Source organism: Anastrepha obliqua, chromosome 1 (genome assembly GCF_027943255.1).
Source record: "Anastrepha obliqua isolate idAnaObli1 chromosome 1, idAnaObli1_1.0, whole genome shotgun sequence".
NCBI classification, from domain to species: Eukaryota; Metazoa; Arthropoda; class Insecta; order Diptera; family Tephritidae; genus Anastrepha; species Anastrepha obliqua.
Window position 1 is genome coordinate 33,402,507 of NC_072892.1, and position 23,329 is coordinate 33,425,835.

Sequence of the window (23,329 nt, forward strand, 5' to 3'; positions counted from 1 at the left end):
TTAGTTTTTATAAAAAAAATTTAATTTAAGAAATTAATCTTTATAAAAAAAAAACTTAATTTAAGAAATTAATTCTTAAAACAAAAAAAATGTGTCCAAAAAAATTTCAAAATTAATTCTTATACAAAAAAAATTTCGTACAAAAACTAAATTTAAAAAATGTTTCTTACACAAAAAACAAATTTATACAAAAAAAATTAAATTAAAAAATTTTATTTAAAAATTCATTTTTTTTTATAAATATATTTCGAGTTCTAAATTTTTAATTTTTTATTTTATGAAAATATTTCGATTTGTAAATTTTAAATTAAATTTTTTTTTTTTTAATTTTCGATTTCTTATTTATGAATAAAATGTGAAATTAAAAATTTTTTTATAAACATTTAATGCTCCTACACCGCTAAGGTGTGTGAAAAACTATGTTAGTTTTTGGAATTTAGTCCTTAAATTCCAATACCATGTAATTGGGTGTGTATGATTGTGCGAATAACTGAAAGGTTAGCGCAAATATGGGCGAATTCTTCCGCCACATCTTTGCTTCAAAGAATGAATGCTCCAACCTTGAAAGCTACAAGAAGCCTAACCAGTTGCGAATAAGACCAGTAGATTCGTTCTCACGATAGTCTGTTCTACGTTAGCGGAATTACCCTGACTGGTATGCGGCTAAGGACTGTCGTCACTTCAGCTGCGTTCCTCGTACATGTATGCGACTACAACAACAACAATAAAGTCATTACTTTAATAGAGTTCCTTTGCGCTTATATTTAAGTATAGTGTACTCTCTCTTAAGTGGACACCTCAGGGGCTAAAAAATCAAAAATAAATACAAAAATACAAAAAAAAATATACAAAAATAAAAATATACAAAAAAAAATAAAAATATAAATACAAAAAAAATAAAAATATACAAAAAAAATACAAATATATAAAAAAAATATTAAAAAAAATAAAAAATAACAAAAAATTTACAAACAAAAGCCAATAGTGGCCGACGCATTGAGATAACGGTTCTACCTTACTTATATTAGTTTTTGTCATGATTTCAACAGTAGGGAACTACATATGAAATGAATTTACGAATCTGTGAAAAAAAGAATTTAACCTTGACCTAAAATATTCCCAATCGTTAAATATTGCTGTTGATGGAGTCATTTGTCGTTTCCACGACGTAGAACCGTTCCCGAAACGACCCGGATTTATATCCGGCCAAGGACTGTCACTCCAGCAGCATTCCCCGTATGTAAATATGGGGAATGTTTATGCTGCTACAACAACAACAACAACAACAACACATGGAGTCATTTGTGGAAGAAGATGCGATAATCTGAAGCTCAATCTATATATCAAAGCAGATTAAACAATTTTTTTAATAGATAACTACCTCGGACTCGGTTGAATATTCAAATCAGCAAACCATCGGATATTCGAGTCCGAAAGAAATCCAAATTTGCCTACAGCCTCAATTGAGATAAGAAAAACCCATTTCTCGAGAACAAACTCAACAAAAATGAAGTAATTCAAATGTCGTATGTCTCTCATCCTGCTCAAGCTTGAAAAATATGCTTTGAAATACATAAAAAAATTACATGATCTTAATCAGTCATTGTAAGGCATTTAATGGAAACAGTTAAATTAAAAAAACTAAATTATAAATTCACTCAAAAAATGTCTATCGATTGACAACATTTCGCTTGATTAATGCGTGCGTTGTAGGGGGCGGCTGTAGTGAGCTTTGGAAATTTAGTGCCGCTTCGTTGCATTCGTGTGGGTAGAGCGACATGATTTGATTGAAATGAAATGAAATAAAATAATGGGATTTTATAAATTAAATCCAAAATTTAGCCGTCATACGATTTTAGAATGTTTCGTAAAATGATTTTATTTTATTTTGAAATTCTATGACAGACCGATAATGTAAACCTAACAAAACCTGGTTACCTGGAAGGCAGTCGGTTCTACATAACCGGAACGACCCGGATTTATATCCAACCAAGGACTGTCACTTCAGCAGCATTCCTCGTATATGCACAGGGAATGTTTATGCTGCTACAACAACAACTTCGATCATTTTTAAATCAAGTACTTTTCATATGAAGTTTCTTTTTTTTTTGTTGTTGTTAAAAATGTTACATAATTTATTTGGCTATTAACAACAACAAACTGAAAATGTGTGTGTTGCTATATAAGAAAATCGAGGAACAACAAGAAAATTATTATGAGAGGAATTTTCTGAAACAGTTTCAAGGCCGCACAAATTTCCCAATTTTTTGTCTCGTTTCACGGCACTCACCACCCACCCACACTCTTACTTACTGAGAGCAGCAATCTCGCTCACATATTGCGTGTACTCACTTAGGTTGGATGTAGCAGACGGACGAATAGGCGCAGTTACAAACCATACAGGCGGACAAAGTAAGTAATAAAGTAAGCCAGCCAGTCACAGCCGGTTTGTGGAGTCCAAAGCGCACCTCCTTACGTGCATTCATAGATGCTCGCTTTTGTCTGTTTTGTTGCGTTCACGCGGTTGGTTGAAAAAAGCCTGCATATTTTCCTAGCAACTTTTATAGAAACTTTTCATTTTTAGTTCTTTACTTGAAGCAAGAAAATAGAAAATCGCTTGTTTTTTTGTTTTGTAATTTAGTTTTGTGTTGGCATTTGAAATGTGTTTTTGGCGTTATCAAAAATGATACGCAAAAATGCCAGCTACATGTATTTATTTTCATCATTCGTACAGAATTTCACAATTTAAATTAAAAAAATTAAACATTTCATATTCTTGTTGCACTTTTATGCTTACAAAATGCGCTAAATTGCATGTACTTGTATATAGATTTGTATGTATTTACATATTTAAGACTGTTGCACGACGGTGTCTACTCATTTTTCGCACTTTTTACATTCAAAAGCCATACAAAAATAAAAATAAATAAAAAAATAGAATCATTCAATACATTTTAAAAATAAAATAGTTTGGCGAAAATTTCGTAGTTTCTTAAATTTCCATATACTTGCAATTTGTTTGTTTTTCTTTGCTTGTTTACTTAATTTCTGATTCGACAATTTGTCTTTACATAGGTTTCAGGCTTCATATGCACGACACTTCATAATCAAATATGCCTATGGATATGAGATGTGTGTGTGTATGTGTTTGTTGCTTTAATGTATGCATGTATGTATGTATAACAGGTTCTGCGACCGTACAACTAACTAATTATTTAAAGTTGTTTTTTTTGCAAATACTTTCTAGTTTCCACTTTTGTGTATATTTTTTTCCATTTGTATGCATCATAATTTCATTCAAGTAAAATATTATGATTAACATAACCTAGAAATGAGTTAACATAATATAATTATTATAATAAAAATAATTAGAAAGAAAAGCTGCTAACATTTTGTTAATTTCGCATTTACGTTGTTTTTTACAAAAGAATTTCTAAAATAAACCTCTGAAAACATGGTTTTATATTAGGAAAAATTGTAAGGAACCGCAACACTTTTGATTACTTTCGCTAGATTTACTTTTTCTTCTTCTTCTTCAACTTCGTTCCAGTTGTTTTTGTTTAAGTCAATAATAAAACTCAAAACTAAACGATTTTCAAGTCACAATTTGTTGCTTGCTTGCATTAATTACGTTTGTGTATGTGTGTGTGCATGTGTGTATACTTAAAAATTAGCAAATAAAATTATTAACAAAAAAGAAATTCTAAAAAATACTTTGCCTTCAAAAATAGTTTGTAGCAAAAAAATAAAATAAAAAAAGATCACTCAATTGAATTTGATTCGAGAAGAACGTGTGCGAGCGAGCGTCACGTCTCAAAAGCAGGCTTCGTGAGTGTAAAAGTAACGAAGATAATACAAATAGAGGCATTCACGATATACACGAAATGTAATGGTGTGACCAACAGCAAACCGTTAGGGGCTCTCAAAGAATTTGAAGAAATCAGCTGACTTGCCGGCGCACAACAGAGGTCTTCGAAAACTGCGATTGTGTTGGTCATGTACGAAACAAATCAATGCAGCCACTGCCCACTGATTCGCAGAGCGCCGGAATACGCGTAAAATGAGTGCATACAATTGTGCTGCAAAGTCCCCTAAGACGTATTCGTCAAAGTTGCACTCATAATTTCCCTTCGGTTGGCCAAATCTTGTAATCGTTCATTCGTGCAGGGCACTCACAAGCCCATTACGCAAGTGCGTTAAATGTTGAACGCAGAAAAGTGAATGCCGCTAATTTATTTTCATTTTAGCACTAAGCCTGTGAGTAAAATCTCATTGTTTTTTTCATATCTCAACTTTCCTAACTTTTTTCAGTCAAATATATGAATTCAGTTGCAACTTTTTAGCGCCAAACGCGCCGTTTCACATCACATGACCGCTCGCGCTGCTGTCTCGCTCAATTCATTGGCTCCGAGCGCCAGCTGCAGAGCGCGCAACTCAAATCTAATGCACCACAATGCGTCCGCTTGCCTATGGCAACGACCAAAAACAGCCGGCCAAGGCGAAAAGTGCGCAGACTGCGGCACATAAAAATTGCGCAATATTGTATGTCATATTTTCGAAATAGGCATACAAAAAGGTATGGAATATTGCGTGTGAGGCAAAGTGGGGGTGGTGCATCGGTGCCACTCACACACCTCACTTCGACTCGAGTCGAGAAATATTAGAATTTATACCAAACACTTCAAATTTCGAAATGCTTCCTTGCCGCTGACTGTTCGAATTCAAGCTAATGGCTTTTATAATGTAACCAACAGCCAACAAAGGTTTTTGTCTACAAAAAAAAAAAAAGAAACTGAATGGACTTTCAATCCGTGTTTGTGTTTACATAAAATTTACTTTGTGTTACTATTGTTTGTCGATTATATTTTTATGATCTTGCATATTCACTTACAATGAAAGTCTCGAAATTATCAAAATGCTTGCTGCTGTATTTACTGCTAAGTTTTTGCCTCCACTTCGCTTGTCGCTGGCATGAATTGTGTCGGAATGTGGTGTGTAGAATTGATTTGTTACAAAAACAAGGCAGTACATTTTTTTCATATTCTCAAACTTCAACACAATTTATGCCAGAAACGGGTGTGCTCATATTTTAACCCTTTTTCAGTTTGGTTTTTGTTGATTATTTCTTAACTTGGCAGCAGTCATCAATTTGGAAATTCTTAAAACCAGCTCTCGTTATCCTTAAAACTTAGCGCGTCATAATCAATTTAAAATTTTCAGTATTTTTATAGTTTTATCGCAAAATAAAATTGCTGTTCCTTTTTTTTAAGTTAATTTTAAAATATTTTTGTAATTTTTTAATTAAAATTTTTTTTCATATAATTTTCTGGTTACTACAAATTTTGCGTAACTATAAATAGAACTAAGAAAAATTTGGAATAAAACGGTAATTTTTAAGTTTTGGCATATTTTTGCACATTTAATTTGTAGTAATATGTTTGTTGTATACAATGATAACATTACAATATTGACTTGTTATAGTAGTAGTGGTGATATATTTACTTTCTTTTTGATTTGTATACTTTAATTGAATACGTGTTTTTATCTATTTTAATTATTTAATTTTTGATTTTAATTTTTGTATTTTTTTTTCGTTTGTTTATTTTATTTTTACTACCAGAAACAAATACTATAATATAAGCAAAATTAAACAGCAGATGAACATAACAGAACTGATATTGATTGTAGATTGCAATAATTTGCTTTCTTTGTTTTTTTTTCTTGTAATTACTTAATTAAAATTTATAAATTTTTTCTTGTGGGTGTTTTAATACCCTTTAGTTTTCTTTATACATTTTTTGGATATTTTTTTTTTGAATTTGCGTGAGCGAACCAAAAATGCTTTGCGCCGCTCTAAGCGGACACATACCTGCTCAACTCATTAATAGCAATTAACAAACGTGCCACCTGGCCGCGCATGCGTCTGTGCGTTTTGGAGACAATCAAAAACAAGCGCATCATGCTTTGCATATGTTTGAGTGCCTGTCTGTCGTTCGTTCCATGCACTCATTCAATCAAATTTTACCGATTGCACTCAAACACTCAAAGCGTTGACCGGCCTGATTTTTAATCGCCTCCAGAGCGCACATTTCACGCTTGTCAACTGTTAAAGGTGTTCTACCTGTTTGATTGAAAACTCAATTTCCTCGAAGTGTTTGCAGTGAATTAATTGTAATTTATTCTGCCAGGAGTTTCTCGCTACCACTTCAACTAATCAACAAAAAATGTACCAGAACTGCATCAATCCTTGGTATGATGGTCCGCAACATTTATTTTTTTTTTTTTTTTGTTTTTTTTTTTTGTGGATTTTTGTTTTTTAAACTTTTTTATTTTTCTTTCGTGTTTTTCCCTTAAGTTTTGAAAAAGAATTAAACATCTTCCCTACAATATACGAGCTTTTCTAACTGTCTACTGTCACACGACTGCGCCGCTTACTAACCCATATTCATTTTTTTTCTCGCTTACCTTATGTACGTACATACATATTTAAAAACAAAATTTTTAATTTTCCGTAATTATGATGCATAGCAAAATATACACACATCGCAGAGTGGGGAGTTGGATGTTAGTGTTAAAAAATTGAATATTTTGATAGTTTTTCTCGTTAAACCTTTGCTCACTCCTCGCTTACGTTGTTACGTTGACGGGTTGACTCTCTCGCTTCATCCGCATTTTTAAACCATGTGTTTGCTTTTTAAATATTTTTTTCCTTGATTTCAAATAAAAACAAAATGGCTGTTGTGGTAGTTTCTTGCTGGTATGCAGGATATGTTGTTTTTGTTGTTGTTATTATTATTGTTGTTGTCATCTCTCAACTATTTGAGTTGGGCTCACTGCTGCGCTTCAACTCCACTTTGCTGGCTTTCGTTCGCAATTTGCTCAACAACTGTGCGCCTTCATGTGAAGCAAACTATTTTGTTTTTATTTTATTTCATTTTTTTATATTTTTTTTTTATTTTTTTGTTTTTTGGCATACTCCTCTACTCAAACCGCCTAACCGAAACAAATATCCTGCAGTTATTTGTTGAGTTCGTAAGCAAAAATCTGATGTATTGATCGCATCCTGTAATGCGTGTGTACCGTTGTTACTAACACTGTTCAAAAATCGGAATTATGGGCGAGGTTGGCCAGTCCTCCTCCTCCTCAGAGCTGATGCTTTCGGTTCTGCAAGGAAAATACAAAAGGTTATATAAATGAAAACAGAAACTAAATAATAAATTATTTCAATTATTCAAGCAAAAACTCATTAATGGAAAAAAAGTATTTGCGTATTGAAATTACAAAAATTATTGAGTTGGATTAAAAACAAAAACGAGGAAATAAGAAAAAAAAAATAAAAAAAATAAAAAAAATAAAAAAAAAAAATAAAATAAAATAAAAAAAAAAATAAAAAAAAAAATAAAATAAAAAAAAAATAAAAAAATAAAATAAAATAAAAAAAAATTTGAAAGAAAAAAAAATAAATAAAAAAATAAAAACAATTAAAAAAAAATAAAATAAATACAAAAGCGAGGAAATAAAACAAAATAAAAACAAAAATAAAATAAAATGAAAACAAAAATAAAATAAAATAAAAACAAAAGTAAAACAACAAAAAAAATTAAATAAAAAACAGCAAAAGTAAAAATACAAGAAAAACAAAAGCAAACACAAAAAAATATTTGTGTAATTTCTTGTAACACTCCTCAATAATCAAAATCGACCAAGAAATTTGAGTAAAGCTCGCACAAATTTCATTGAATTTTCCTGCTTGAATTATTTAAAATGTATGTCTATACAAGCTTTTTTCTCTTATACAATATTCAAGATAAAAATCCAAAATTTAGTAAAAAAATAAATATTAAAAAAAATATTAAAAAAAAAACAATAAAAAAAAGTAATTAATTAATAAATAAAAACGAATACATAAAAAATAATTGAAAAAAAATGCAATTAAAAAATGCAAAACAACAATGCAAAAAAAAAAATAAAAATAACAAAAAATGTATAAATAAAAAAACAAAAAAAAATAAATAAAAATAACAATAAATGAATAAATAAAAATAACAAAAAATGAATAAATAAAAATAATAAAAAATGAATAAATAAAAATAATAAAAAATGAATAAATAAAAATAAAATAAAAAACCAACACTAAATTTTTTTATTGAAATTTGAAGGTGGGGTCTACTCCCACCCTCTTAATTTCTTAGCAACGCAATTAAGGTTTTTATTCTTGTTTTTATAAACCAAGCCTACTCATCTTTCTGCGATATACATGGTGGCGCAATATTAATCACCCCACCGGAAAATGTATAATTTTTGCAAATACTTAGTCATATTACGTCAATCGTATTTGACACTCGTAAATTAGACAGCTGCAGTATATAAACAGACAAGCCATGAAGCGCGTAAAGATTGAAATGAGGAAAATATTTTTTTTACCTAGTAAAACAAGTTATTCAAAAACAAAATTGGATGATTAATTTTGCGCCAGCTTGCACATAAATCTATTTTGTTTGTGTCGATATATGCAAGAGTATTTCTCATTCAAAATAAAACTTCAATTTTATCTGAGTATTTATTCAACCAAAACTTAGATTAATTAGCGTTTACGTCAAATAATCATCATACAAATTACGAGTGCATAGTAGGCACATACAAAAATTTGCAGGCAAGTTAATTTTCTATCAATTTTTCCAACTACATGGAAAAGCTGCTAATATCCGCTAATAGTCACTCCCTTTTCCTCACTCCCTCAAATATTTATTCATTAAATTCACAATCAATATTCACCCATCAATTGCGTAACAATTTTTGATAAGGAGGCAGTTGTTTGGTAATGAAAACTTTGAAAGGCAGGCGAAAAATGAGTATTTGAAAAATAAGTAGAAAATCGCAAATGGTAAAGTATATCACGTGACTCGTTTAAGTGCAATGAACTTCACTCTACGCTGAGTTAATAATTTTCATGTTATTCAATTTTTAACTAACGCAAGCAACTAATAAGTAAGTTCTACGTAGGTGCCTACGTAAATGACGCTTTGGGTATTTATAGAAGAAATTTAGGTAAACAACTCGAAAAAGAGTGATTAAAAGCATTTAAAAGTTTGGCTGGTTCAGCAGCAGTAAAATTGATTCGAAAGATAGGTCGAGGCGAAAGAAAGCAAACAAATTTATTAAAAAATCTCGCTTTCAATTGTGTTTATGTATGTATGTATTTGCACCTGTTGTTTTTTTTTTGTTTTTGTTTGTTTTTGCACGTCTTCAACTTGTTTACCACACGAAAAAATATTTATCTGTAAAAAAAATTGCTTTTGAACCAACAACAAAGCAAAGATAATATATATGTACAAACACATACACATATGCATATGCATATAAGCAGTTCGGGTACAAGCGGATGTTTTCGCACAGCTGTACATATACATAGAAACACATAAACACACATATTCGTGGGTATGAATGTACGTACAGTACGCAACATACGTCAAGGCGGACATAAATATGTACCCAAATATTATATGTTAGGGGAAAAATATATCCATTATTTTCTCGGTAGTTGGCTGTACTGATCCATATCTCGTAAAGTATCGATCAAACTATTTAAAATTTATGCTCGTTCTCAAGTTGACATTTCAAACTAGACAAATTATTTTGCTGTGTTTTATTTGTTCCATGCTGTTGTGAGTTACAGGGTGTTTGCACGAGAAGTCAACAAAGAAAATTCGGTACATTTTAGTTTTTCTTTGATAACGGCGAAAATGCTAGCCAGGCGGCTGAAATTGTGAATGGTGTTTATGGCGCCGATACTGTAACGGCTAATTACGTGGAATTTTGGTTTCGTCGACAGACATTTTTGATGTTAAAGAAAATGTCGCAAAATTTATCATAACTTAACAACAACTTCTTTACCAAAAAAAATTATATTGAGTGATGGAAGCGTTTATTTTGACCTTTACGTGCTCCATTGCTTGCCTATTTGTATACTACAATGAGTGTCATTTGAAAAAAACTATAAATCTTTCGATAGGGTGATTAATTTTAAAATTATATAAATTTATTTGAAATTTGTCAATGAATTTACTATTAAAATTATCTAAAATAAAAAAAAAATTAAAAAAAAAATTTTTTTTTTTAATTAATATACATTAATAAAAAAAAAAAAATTAAATAAAAACAAAATTAAACTAATAAAAGAAAAAATAACAATAAAATAAAAATAAAATTAAAAAAAATAAAAAAAAATTAAATAAAATTCAAAAAGAAAAAGTTATAGAAATAAAAAAAAATGAAAAAAAAATAAATAAAATAAATAAATAAAAAAAATAAAATAAAAAATAAGTTAAAAGAGCAAACATATTGCATAATAATAAGTTTAATTGAGACTTAGCCCACTATTGGACACATTTTTTAAAACCTTCGGTTGGACACCCGAGTCTGATCTTTTTTTTTCGTGCTGTTCGAGGGTCCTTTTTAAAAAGCCATATCCATAAATCGATAGAAAATTAAATTCTAAGAAGCTACTTGGAAGCTCAAGTCGTAAGCTATAACAGTCTGGCCAGACCCGGGTGCCCACGGAGGGTTAAAACTAAACTCACTAACCGAGAGAGATCAAAGTGCCATAAAACAAAGAGCATAAATTCGACTCGAAGAGTGAGTGCTCTATTAATCGAGTCATTAAAGCCACATACGTACATACATACATAAACAAAGTCTAGTTAGTGGCAAAGTGAAACCAACAAAATGGCGCAAGACTCTACAAGGAACGTACATATGTATGTAATATATATATGAACCTACATACTATTTATATTTATATTTATGTTGAGGCGAATCTACACGCGCCAACGTCGATAAACAACGTTGGAAAGTAAACAGATTTTTTTTCGACAACGTTTTTTTCGAATGTGTACTCACTCCTAAAGGCAGTGTTTATTTATATAATCGCAGCAATATGCGCAAAGCAAAGACTTGAAAAAATACATATGTACGCTCATACACATATGTACGTGCGTAAATTTGTGGCTGAGATTTTAGAGATTGATTTAAGAACTTGTTTATGTGCAAAAACTTCTAGAATTTATGCAGAAATAACACATGAAAAATATTTGCAAATAAGTGAGAGTTTTTTTGTAAACAGTCTTTCAAAAGTAACGCCTAGATGTCAATAGTGAGTAATTCCTAGACGGTTACGGTACCTTTTTTTATGTCATCTTTGACATTTTTTAAGCAGACAGATAGCGATAGCGTAAGGCGCAAAATTATTGAAACTTTCATCTTTAGGAACAACATACAGTAAAATTCGTGATTTTTTTTGGTGTAAACAGTCTCCAAATGAGTCGACAATTCAAAGGTTGGTGAGAAAATGTACAAGAAACTAGTTCAGGTTGAGATCAGGACAAGAGACTGGCAGTCCAGACTAGAATTTTTTGAAAAGTAAAGTCTATGTGAAAAAGCCAACAAACGATTTCAGAGCTAAAACACAACATTCGGATCGAGTTTGCTGAGCTGAGTGCGATAATGTATGAGCGAGTCTTTGAAAATTTTAATTCTCGTGGACATTTAAACGCTGTAATTTTTCACATAAAATAAAAAAATAATTGGCGCCTACACTTTTGTTAGGTGTTTGGCCGAGCTCTTCCTCCTTTTTGACGTGTGCGTCTTGATGCTGTTCCATCACAAATGGAGGGACCTACAGTTTTAAGCCTACTTCGAACGGCAAATGGTTTTATAAGGTTTTTTTTCATGGCAGAAATACACTCGGAGGTTTGCCCTTGCCTGTCGAGGGATGACCGCTATTAAAAATAAAAAAGGTTTTAATTATTTGATGTTCATGCACGGAGACTCAAACCTATGCACTCCCGAATGGTAGCCACGCACCAACCCATTCGGCCACGGCGATATGAAGTCGGAAAGAACCTAAATTTTTACATGCTTTATTTTAAAACATTATCTAGACGCGCATTTTGAAAGACCCTTTACTTTCCTAAAATCTTTTTGTACTTTGTATAATATTTTAAAACCTATAAATTCTCAATAGCTTCACCATAACCGATGTAGTAAAAATTTAAAGCTATTTAATTGAACACAAAATGGCCAACTTTTCAGTGCACAACATCTGTGTTCAAGTTTTCATTTAGAAACTACACACCAACTTCTTCTATGAAGCCATAAAGCACTGGTTACACATAGATTTTAGAAAACTTCTGTAACTCACCTTGAGCGACAACAGCCTTCATCCATGGCAATCGTTTGGCCTTCATCGATGGTGGGTAGGTCGGTTGAGAAACGATTGGTTGGGCGCAGCACTTTCAGTGTACGACTGGATAATTTCCAAACTAGACGTTGTTTGTACGGCTGCTTGTTCTGGCCATTATAGTGCGACAAAATGTCGGACACAATGGTGAAGCCGCATGTGAATACCTGATCGGGAATCTACAGAAAATTGAAAAAAAGGGAAATTAATTAGCATATTTACATACATATACACATACGTATTGAATCCAATTATGCAACTACTTGCAAATAATGCCAGAATCTCTACTTACACCCAAATACTCCTGGAGAGACAGTATAAACTCAAATACGGGCTTTAACTCGGGCCGATGACGTTTGTAAGACGCCTTGATGTGGAAATCCAAATGTAGACACATCAGTATCAATGCCAATGTTGATGGCGTGACGACAGTAGTTTTAACATCACATAGCAAATTCTCCAAACGATTTTCTAAATCTTCCAATTTGATCATACGCAGATAGAATTCATAGAATTCCTCGCATATGCTCTTGGCCAAGTTGCGGAAAAGTGCGTAAAAAACGCGCAGAATGGTGACGGCAGTGACCGGTGTGGTGCCCATTTGGACACCCAGTTTATTAGCAATAACATCGGCCATACGCTCTAAATCACCGGCAGTGCAACCACACTGTAGGGCAAGAGAAATTGACATATATGGATTAGTTTAAATGAATAATCATAAACTTGCAAAAGAGTCATTACACATTACACTACGATTCAAGGTTTGCGTCCGAATGGTTAGTTTTCTTTATTTATCCAAAGTTTGTGCTTCGAAAATTAGAAAAAAACAAACACAATCCTTTCAAGCTACTCGACAGTGCTGTACTGCCCACAACAGCACAGTAGGTCATTGTTAGTTAAATGAACTACAATTATTTTAAAGTCTATACGTTTTTTTTTTTTTTGTTACATTATTTTAGTTATTTTCCAATTCTACCATTCAAAAAAACTAGATTACTTTCGTTTTGAATAAATAATGAGAAACCAAACCTTTCGTGACACTTACTTTGCTGAGATTTACCTGAGAAATAGTTGCTAACTCATCGGCAGGTATTGGTTTCAATCCCTGCTGCTTGATAGCCAAGTAGAACGATGCGACACTCATGCAAGCCATATGCTTCGGCTTCACGGCCATGCGGTCGAGGAAGCGATCCACAAGGCTCATCGCTAAGAATAATACATCGGAGGGCAGCTCATACCACATTTTAAGGCAACGTAAAACATACGCGGAGCCATCACGTCCACCGGCTGTCACTTCACGCTGTAATAGCGATAAAAAAAATTATATTTCAGGTTCTATATCTTGCATTTGAACATTTTAGCATTTAATTATTTTAATCTACTTTTTTATTTAATTTTTTTATTTATTTTTTAATCTACTTTTCTATTTAATTTTATTTATTTATTTTTTAATCTCCTTTTTTATTTGTTTTTTAATGAACTTTTTTATTTATTTTTTAATCTACTTTTTCATTTTTATTTTAATTTATTGTTTTAAATTAAATGTTTTTATTTTATTTAATCATTTAATTTTTTTGTTAATTTTTTTACTTAATTTTTTTTCTTATTTTTGTTAATGATTTTTTTTTTTTTTTAATTTTAGTTTTTGTATTATAGGTATTTTTTTATTTTAGTTTTTGTATTTTAGGTATTTTTTTATTTTAGTTTTTTTTTATTTTAGATTTTTTTTATTTAAGTTTTTTTTTATTTTATTTTATTTTTTTGTTTTTAGTTTTTTTTTATTTTAGTTTTTTTTCTTATTTTAGTTTTTTTTTATTTAAGTTTTTTTTTTATTTTAGTTTTTTTATTTTAGTTTTTTTTTTATTTTAGTTTTTTTTTATTTTAGTTTTTTTTTATTTTAGTTTTTTTTTTATTTGAGCTTTTTTTATTTTATTGTTTTTTATTTTAGCTTCTTTTGTTTTATTGTTTTTTATTTTAGCTCTTTTGTTTTATTGTTTTTTATTTTAGCTTCTTTTATTTTATTGTTTCTTATTTTAGTTTCTTTTATTTTCTTGTTTTTTATCTTGTTTCTTTTTAGTTTTTTTTTTTGTGGTTTAGTTCTTTTATTTTATTTTTTTTTGATTTTTACCTTTTCTGTACTATTACTTACAAAATTATCGAACCGCAAACTCACCTTGGATTCTCTGGGCAGCAACAATATAGTGTGGTATTTATCCTGCAACACATTGTACTCGTTCAACATACGATACAACTCCTCCGACGATAAACCAATCAGTTCGTTCTCCTTCTTTGTCGAATTCGGAGAGTCAGTGGAGTTATTGGCATCGCTGTTGACAGTGTTGTTCTTCTTGTTGTTATTTTTCATATTGTCGTTGGTGTTCTTCTTCATATTCCTATTCTCATTGTCCATTAACGAAGACTCCATTGGTTGGTTCATCATGTTAGCAGGTGATTCTTGTTGTTGTTGTTGTTGTTCTAGCTCATATTTTTGATATTCCAAGCCAGCAGCACCCGGTGTCCCATACCGGCCCTCGTCAGACATCCTCCACTCATCCACATCTACATCCACGGCATGCATTTCTGCACTGCCGCTTCCATTCGCCGCTGCCACCGCCGCCGTCGCTGACGTTGACGCTCCCAACATAGCTGAATTCGTACCTTCCGCCACCGTTACCACTCCACCGCCCAACGATACGCCACTCGACGACGACAATTCCGATTGCTCGCATGTCGACATTTCAGCGCTCATTGCCAAATGATTATCGAAATGTTGTTGTTGTTGTTGATATTGTGATGCATGATGCATATTATGAAGATGATCTTCCTTCTCCTGCAGGACATTGATATTATTTATGTTCAAGTTGTCCATGTTTGAAGCTGAAATCTGATTATTGTTGATGACGATGTTGCGGTGGTGGTTGCTGATGTTGATGTTGCTGTTGGCGGGTAATCCAGTTGTTGGCGAAACCGACGACGCAATCGATGACCGCTGCTGCATCAACTGCTGCTGTACCTCAAAGCCGTTAACGTAGTTGCTGCACTCACCCAAACCTAAACTGTTGTTGTTGTTATTGCTATGGATGATATTAGCGTTGGCGTTCACGTTGACGTTGGCGTTGGCGACAAACTGGCAATACAACTGTTGTTGATGTTGCTGTTGTTGTTGCTGTTGCTGTTGGTATTGGTGGTATTGCTCTTCTTCTTGTAGAGTATTTGACAAACCACTTTCAACGACGGCGTAATTGGCGGCAGCAGAGTAGCGTACAGGGACAGACATTGTGAGGGCTGGCCTAGTACCTATTTTTATGAATTGAGTATTTGTTGTTTGATTTAAGAGATTGAAATTAACGTAATAAATTGGTTCTCTTTTTGCTATTTGTAAAATTGCAATGCCCAAAAATATGCGTTTTCCGGTTGCTTTGGTAATAGGCCAACGAAAAATTTGTTTGATTTTATTTTCAGCCACAAGTGGAGAATTTGATTTGATTTATTCTTAAGCTTACACTACCTTTTCTGTGGTAGGTGAATTTGGCGATATCAGCGAGAAGCACCACAAAAGCGATTGCTCGTCTTTTCTATGAGTGGGTTCTCTCAATCTCTAGCTTAAAAATTTCTTTCTGTCGAATTTCCACACTTTGCAGACGAGAAATAAAATTCGTTTGCAACAATACAAATTCTCCCAAAAAAGAAAAGCCAAGGGAAGAAACTAAATTGCGCCACAAAACCACTTTTCTTAGTAGTAAATCAGACGAAATTTGACTTCCTCGCTCCTTCGCTGTGGGGGTGACCGGATGTTGAGTGTATTTGGGTTGTGGATTAGCTTTGCAAGTGAATGCAAAGCTGCACAATTTAGTTATTCTTACCGACCGAAAATAAAATTTATTACTTGCTACTTGTGTCGTACACACCGGTCACAATGACAGTAGTCGAGCGAGTGCGTGCACTGAGAACAGTTGCTGGGAACAGTCAAAATGCTGCTGCTAAACTACTTTTGCGTTCAAAGGACCTTCGTACAATTCCTTTCCTCGATTTTTTAGATAGAGGAAAATAGACAATTTGCAAGCAACAAACAAACAAAACCCTCAACTGATTTTTGGTTTTGGAATATTTTAAAATAAAATATGTCCCTTTAATAATTTAGCACCAAAGTAAATATAAAATTCACTTTGATTGGAATTAAAGTAAATAAAAGCACTGAATAGGTTTATTATGTGAGCCTCGCAGCTTTTTTACGATAATAAACACTTGCGCTTTTAAAATGTTTTTATATATTTTTTTTCTAATTTACTGTTTGTGTGTGAAACACAGTGTACTTGAATTTTGGCGATTCTTGTACAAATTTTAGAAAATATGCGTCAAATTGATGCTCTCCTTCTCTCACTCGAAAGTTAACGCTCTTTTGTGCGAACAAATGTTTGCGGTACTTGAAAAATCCTTTTTATCTAGAAAACTTACGTTCTGCGTATGAGAAAATGATTTAGAAAATAATTATGTGATTAATTCATGAAATAAATTGGATGGGAAGTGACACAATAAAGTGAAAAAAATTCATAAAGCTGGAAAAAAATTTGTTGATTTTGTTTATATGTAATCAGAAAAGTGCTGGAATAATTAATACTATAAAGTGGGTATTATTTTTCATAGTTTAATAAAAAAGGTTGGAAAATTAGGTTATGAATTTTGTGAAACAACGCTGTTGGTGTATGAAACTAAAAATTTAAATTAAAATTAAAAAAAAATAGGCAATAAAAAAGGATTAAATTATTTAAAAAATGAAGATGGGATTTTTATAAATGAAAAATATATATTTTTGAATGAGTAAGGAATATTAAATTTTCTGTAAATAGTATAAAATTAAATGTGAAGATGAAATGTGCAAAAGTCTTTAAAATGAAATCAAAATATTTATAAGCAAACTTGAATTTTTGAATTGCTGTGAAATGAGTTGAAATAAAATGAATCTTTGAAATGAGTGTAATTTCGACGGCTATTTTAATTAATAAAATTTATAGTATATTTGTAAATCAAATACGAAATGGAAAAGCAATAAAATTTGTATACTAAGTTAAATATGCCACTGGTATCCTAAAGCGCGGATTAAAGACAAACCATTTTGTCTAAAAACTAAAAACAAAAAAAAACCTAGTTAATTAATTATTACTAATAAAGACATGCAGTGGCGTACACCTACTTGGAAACGCGATATTTTCACCAATGTTGACTACTTTTTTTCTACAAAACCAAAATAAATTCCAAACATTACTTTTTGCAAAAGAAAAAAAAAAATAATAAAAACAGGAAACTTAAAAAAAGAGTATGGAAAGTAAAAAAAAACTTGTGCAAATTTAAAATCTATTATGAAAAAATCTATAAAAAAAATTATGAAAAATAAAAACAAACAAAAAATTATGAAAAAATAAAATCTATGAAATGTAAAAAAAAACTATGAAATTAAAAAAAAAAAAAACTATGAAAAAAAATTATTAAAAAAAACTATGAAAAGAGAAAAATATATGAAGCGCAAAAAAAGATTATGTAAAGTAAAAATAACCAAAAAAGTGCTCAAAACTGGTCAAAATATAGCATTTCTAATTAGGTGCACTGACTTAAAGGGCGCATTTTTCTAAAGTAATAATTAAAAACTAGCACAACTAAAATAACTAAACCTAACCTTACTTTCTTAAAACCAGCATAAGCCAATACAAATAAAAAATGTATTACTCCAGTTATATGTATAACTGCATCAGAACAACAAACACCGAAAGATAGAACTCGAACTAACAAATGGAGGACAGCTGAATTACCTAAATATTACTAAAAATATTACAAACTTTATTTTAAAAAATCTTTCTCTTTGTGTTCATTCAAAGAAAAATAAACCATAGCCCAACTTAAAACTAAAAAAAAAAACTAAACAAACCAAGAAAAGAACTTTCGAAAATGTATGAATAACTACCCCTCCCCACTTGTCACAATGACTTTTTTCAATGATTTTTATTTAGTGGCCAAGAAAATATTATTAGCCTCTGTCGTTGTTTGGAAACTAATTCTATTTTTACAACGTTTGGAAAATGAAAATAAACATTTGTTTCAAAATATTTACATGTTGACATTTATTAATTAAAAAAAAAAACTATACACTTTTCAAGGTTATGTATTTTGTTGTAAGTGGATGTAGGTGTAGGCGACGGGGGTGTTTCACGTAAACAATTTTTTGCATAGAGGCAGACAAGTGATTGAACTTCTTCATCAACATTTTTTCATTTTTTTCAATAACAAATTCATTTTAATGAATCATCGGCCTTTTAAGTATTTAAAAATCTTCAGAGCAAAAAAAAGGTAGGTACAATTTGCTTGTTGAGCAACTTCTGAGTGAAAATATTCCATAAGAATTGTCAAAGTTTAGACTGCTATTGAGAGAAGCGCAGCAAACTATTATCGACCGACCGTTTCCACGACAGTCGGTTCTACGTTACCGAAACGGCCCGGATTTATATCCGCCCAAGGACTGTCACTCCAGCAGCATTCCCCGTATGTAAGTATGGGGAATGTTCATGCTTATGCAACAACATTATCGGCCGACCAAAGGCACGTAAAAATGTTATAATTGAACAATTATAATACCAATCATAGATTGAATTTTCAAAAAGACAGCAGAAACAATATGGCTATGTCAAAGTTCAGAGGTGTGAACATCACAAAGCTTGACACTGCTGTCGCTGGTGCACCGACTGAGTTATGACTAGCAAGGCTAGCGAGTGGTTGGCAGACAAGCAGTAAATAAACTTGTGTTCAACGTGATATACTAAGGCAACAGATGCTACAAAGAAGAGCAGCAATCATCACGTTTAATACAAAAAAAAATCATTACAAAAATATTTTAGTTTATAAATATAACATAAATTACACTGCAGATGGAAAAAGCGAATAATTGAAAATAATGCACTGAAATTCAATGCAAATAGCACTCACAGTCGCATTCATTCAACTATAATTTATCTAACGGATGTTGTGGCATAGTGCACAGCCGTAAAGCAGCACAGCATCAGCCACAACAGCAGAGCTCGGCAAGCACCAGCTGGCCACAGCTGATGGTTGTGATGTTGATTGAGCCGTTAAGTGCTATCTGGAGCGCTTGCATATGCACTTACTGCACCGCATTGGACGCGCATAATACTCCATTCTCCATTGTAGCATGTACTGAACATGAAATGTTGCAAAGTAGTGGAAAATAAGCAAGCAAAGAAATGTGTAGTCTGTTCTAGTGCGCGACCTATGACGATGAAGATGAATAGCAGCGGTACTAAACCGCTGGCAGCGGCCATCTTATAAGTGCAAAGGGGAAAGTTATGTCGAAATCTGCACTACAGCATAGTTTACTCACTATTTGTATTTACACCAATCATTTTTTCATTAATTATTTTATTCTTGCGCACTTTTGTCCGCATTTTAAGAAAATATGTTTGAGTGTTTGCATACCGCTTGCTGTGCGAACAATTCAATTACACACAAATAAGAATGATTGGATTGAGCGATTGGTTAGGCTATCTGCGGTCTGCAGACAATTGACTGTACGCATTTATGTGTGCATATACACAAAGTCAATCAATAATACACAAATTAACATCAAGTTAAAGATAAAAGAAAACAAAATTTCGAAACACAGAAAACGAGGTTGAATAAATAACTAGAAGTAAATATAAAAATAAATCATGAAATGCAAATGAAAGCACGTACTCGGCTCTACACTAACGCGTGCACGAGTAAGCTGGCGAGTATAGTACTCGTCGATTTCAAACAGAAAAACATGTAAATAGAAAAAAGAGGGGAAGTTAGTGATTGCCAATGCTGATTGAAGCTAAAGCGAACAACACTTTGAAGTGAGTTTTTTTAAAAAAAAGTCTATAATTTATATGAATAATAAAAAATATAAGCCAACAGGAAGAAAAATATTTACCAAAGAAGTTGCATGGAGGTATAAAGAGGTAACAATTTGAAGATTTTTTTAACCCTGTCTACCAAATGTTTGTTGTTTTGAATACTAACATTTAACTAACATATAAAAAATATCATTGGTCATGATTGGAAGAGTTAAAAATAACGCGTTGCCAAATGTATTTCTTATTAAAATTCTTTCTCTTCGAAGTCTTGAAATTCATGAAAATAAAATCTCACACTATTTAGGTTAACAGTTTAGAACACCAGTTTAATATGTATGTATGTATGTACATATACAAATATAACAAAAACTAACTTGACAACTCCTAGAGGGTTATTGGAAAAAATCTGATTTAACAGTTTGAAGTTTTGTTAACCTTTTGGTGGTCTTTTAAAAGGTCAGGGCATTATTTTGTTCATGTACAATAAATTTACAAAAAATACGTGTTCTAAAATAATAAGTAAACCATTTTAAGCTGCACTGGCTGTGAATATACAGTAAAACCTGTTCTATTATAAACATATTTTTATTTGTTATCGGCATTGAGAATTGAACTTCTAATTAAAAAGTGAGGTAAACCTGGTTTTGTATAAAGCTAATAGAAAAAATATGTAAAAAGAAAAATAATTTTTTAAGATTGTCCTAAAATAAAACTGGTCTAACACAGCTTCATTTAAATAGGCATTCATTAAACGCCTACAAATATAAAAATGCCAATCGACATATGTAAGCTTGCAGATATGCTTAATTTATTCCTTACATATGGACATATGTACATATATCTCTGCGCTTTCGACATAATAATTTAAAATAATAAAATCGAATTACAATTTCCACATGTCAAGCACTAAAAGGTTGGAATCTAATATTTTTATAAATAATTAATAGATCCAAGTTAAGAAATTGTAATTACAATTTTGAATCCATTCTGTGAAAGATCCAGATAACAGCGGAACTGCTTAATTCAGGTAGGTACTGCAGTCACAGGTCTACAAATTTGCACATACATATGTATGTACGTAAGTGGGCAAAGAAATGAATATGAATAAGTAAATATATTTATGTAAGTATGTAAATATGAATTTACCTATCCCATTCAGCATTCTGTTGTGTACTTATAGCCGAGCGCGAACAAGTACAAGTAGCCGACAAACTGCAGCGAATGCATATGTATACAATACATACGTACATATGTCTACTCAAGTACGAAGTTAATTTAAATATATGTATGTATACACTTGCGCTTCGAATATAATTTGCTAAAGACGCAATACGTTTATTTTGCAACAAAAACCAGATTATGTATGTTTTTAACAGCGCATTAAATGCATAATAGTAGAAGTAATTAAAGCTGCCGAAAGCTTAATAGGAAATCAAGCATGTTTGTATGTGGACAAAAACAAAATACAGACAAAAAACAATCTAAAACGTTAAAAAGAAACCATAACAAAGTTCCAATGCTCAACACACTAAAAAATAATTAACATTTATTTGTTGTATAATTTTTAAAATTATCAGCACATCAAAAATAATCAAGGCTGACTTTTATGTTTCAATGCGGGTGCCGAAAGTGCAACAACCAGCACACGGAGTACAGTGACTTTGAAAAACAAAGGTTAAGCAGTGCAAACGGCTGCATTCAAACGTGATTTCGATTTTCGATTACCAACACGATGCTTTTATTTTTGTAATACACTACAAATAAGTAATTTGTTATGCCCATTGCCATGAATAAGCAGGTGGTTTAACAGAAATTCACACGAAAACGCGTCATTTTGTGCGTTTGCATGGAAATAAAATTGAGTGTATATATTTATGTAGTTGAATCATAAGTTATTGAAGTTATGCTTTGCTAAACAAAGAAACTCGATTCCGAAGTACGGCTTCAACATCTGTACTTCTCGATCTTGAACAGCAGGAAGCAAAAACCAAACAAATATGTACTTACATACATATGTATATAACCGAAAGTGACTAAGGGGAATTTCGAATAAATATATTGAACGAAAAATTAAACTAAAAGTATACACAAAAAAAAACAAATTTCAAGGCCAGCCCACTAATAGCCAATTAAATTAAAATTCACAACATATTTTGGAAACAAGTACATATATTTATTTGTATATGTTGTAAATTTACGATGTCGAAGACACACATAGCATTGACAGAAACCAAATTTGTTGGTGGGAATGATCAGCCAAATATTATTATGTGCATAATAAACCTTAGCGAAAAATTCCAAATTCTAGCCATCATACATATGTAGATGGTAAAGCGGTGTACTTTTAGACAACTTAACATGTATGTACTTGCCAATCGCGTTACCAACTATCTGTTGTATTACGGAACAACATTAACAACACACATCTATTATGACAACAATGGTTGGCAAAGAAGCAGAGCAGAAATTAGCAAATTGTGCTTGGACTTTATAATATATAGCCTTTGACTTTGTTCACTCGTACTTGTAATAAAAGATTAGTGATTGAATGTCATGTGAGGGCGGCGGGGGATAAGAAGCACACGCTCCTTACGACCGTAACGAATTAACTTACAATGAACGGAACGACTTTCAATGTCATTACTAATTGAGAATGAGCGACCCGTGTCTGAGTAGTCAGACAAATTTGATGGTTTCTTTCAGTTTATCTACATATGATAGGATTCAGTATTCAGTATGCAATGCGGTTGCATTTGTTAGATATGAAAAAAAGTAGAACTACGCTGCTTTATCCTAAGCCGCACTAGGTGCAGATAAAAAACATAGATTTTTTGTCTGGCGATTAAGAGAGCCGAAGATAAATTTAATCTGTGCATACACAATTGAATATGTAATCAGAATGGGGCAAATAGTTTGAAAAAAAAAAAAATATATATATATAAATAAAAATACAAAAAAATAAATAATAATAGAAGTAAAAAAATAAAGTGTTGATAAACAAATTCAAAATTTTTGAGGTCATTCGAAACATCACCAATCCCCATCACAAATAATTGTCAAAATGCCAAAAAAACACATTATCTCAGACCCCAGGGAAAAAATAGAATTAATGCGCTACTTACTTTGTAATTACGAAAAAATAAATAAAATCAAACACGTCAGTAATTAAAAAGAAACAACTTTCCTCCAGGGAACACTTCACAACACTGGC

The 23,329-nt window shown here is 31.6% G+C and overlaps 1 protein-coding gene across 3 annotated transcripts in view; it reads right to left on the reverse strand.

The window, feature by feature from the left end:
* Positions 1 to 5,390: 5,390 nt before the first annotated feature.
* Positions 5,391 to 23,329, reverse strand: part of LOC129249249 (cyclin G) — a 47,780-nt gene continuing 29,841 nt past the window's right edge. For 2 of the 3 annotated variants that reach the window (XM_054888946.1, XM_054888955.1), the window contains exons 2-6: positions 14,412 to 15,535; positions 13,284 to 13,538; positions 12,531 to 12,905; positions 12,200 to 12,417; positions 5,391 to 7,164 (exon numbers count right to left, since the gene is read on the reverse strand). In XM_054888946.1, the coding sequence (XP_054744921.1) occupies positions 7,089 to 7,164; positions 12,200 to 12,417; positions 12,531 to 12,905; positions 13,284 to 13,538; positions 14,412 to 15,515 (2,028 nt within the window). In that variant the 5' untranslated portion in view covers positions 15,516 to 15,535 and the 3' untranslated portion in view covers positions 5,391 to 7,088. The remainder of the gene's footprint in view (positions 7,165 to 12,199; positions 12,418 to 12,530; positions 12,906 to 13,283; positions 13,539 to 14,411; positions 15,536 to 23,329) is intronic. The other variant, XM_054888962.1, reaches the window with a different exon arrangement.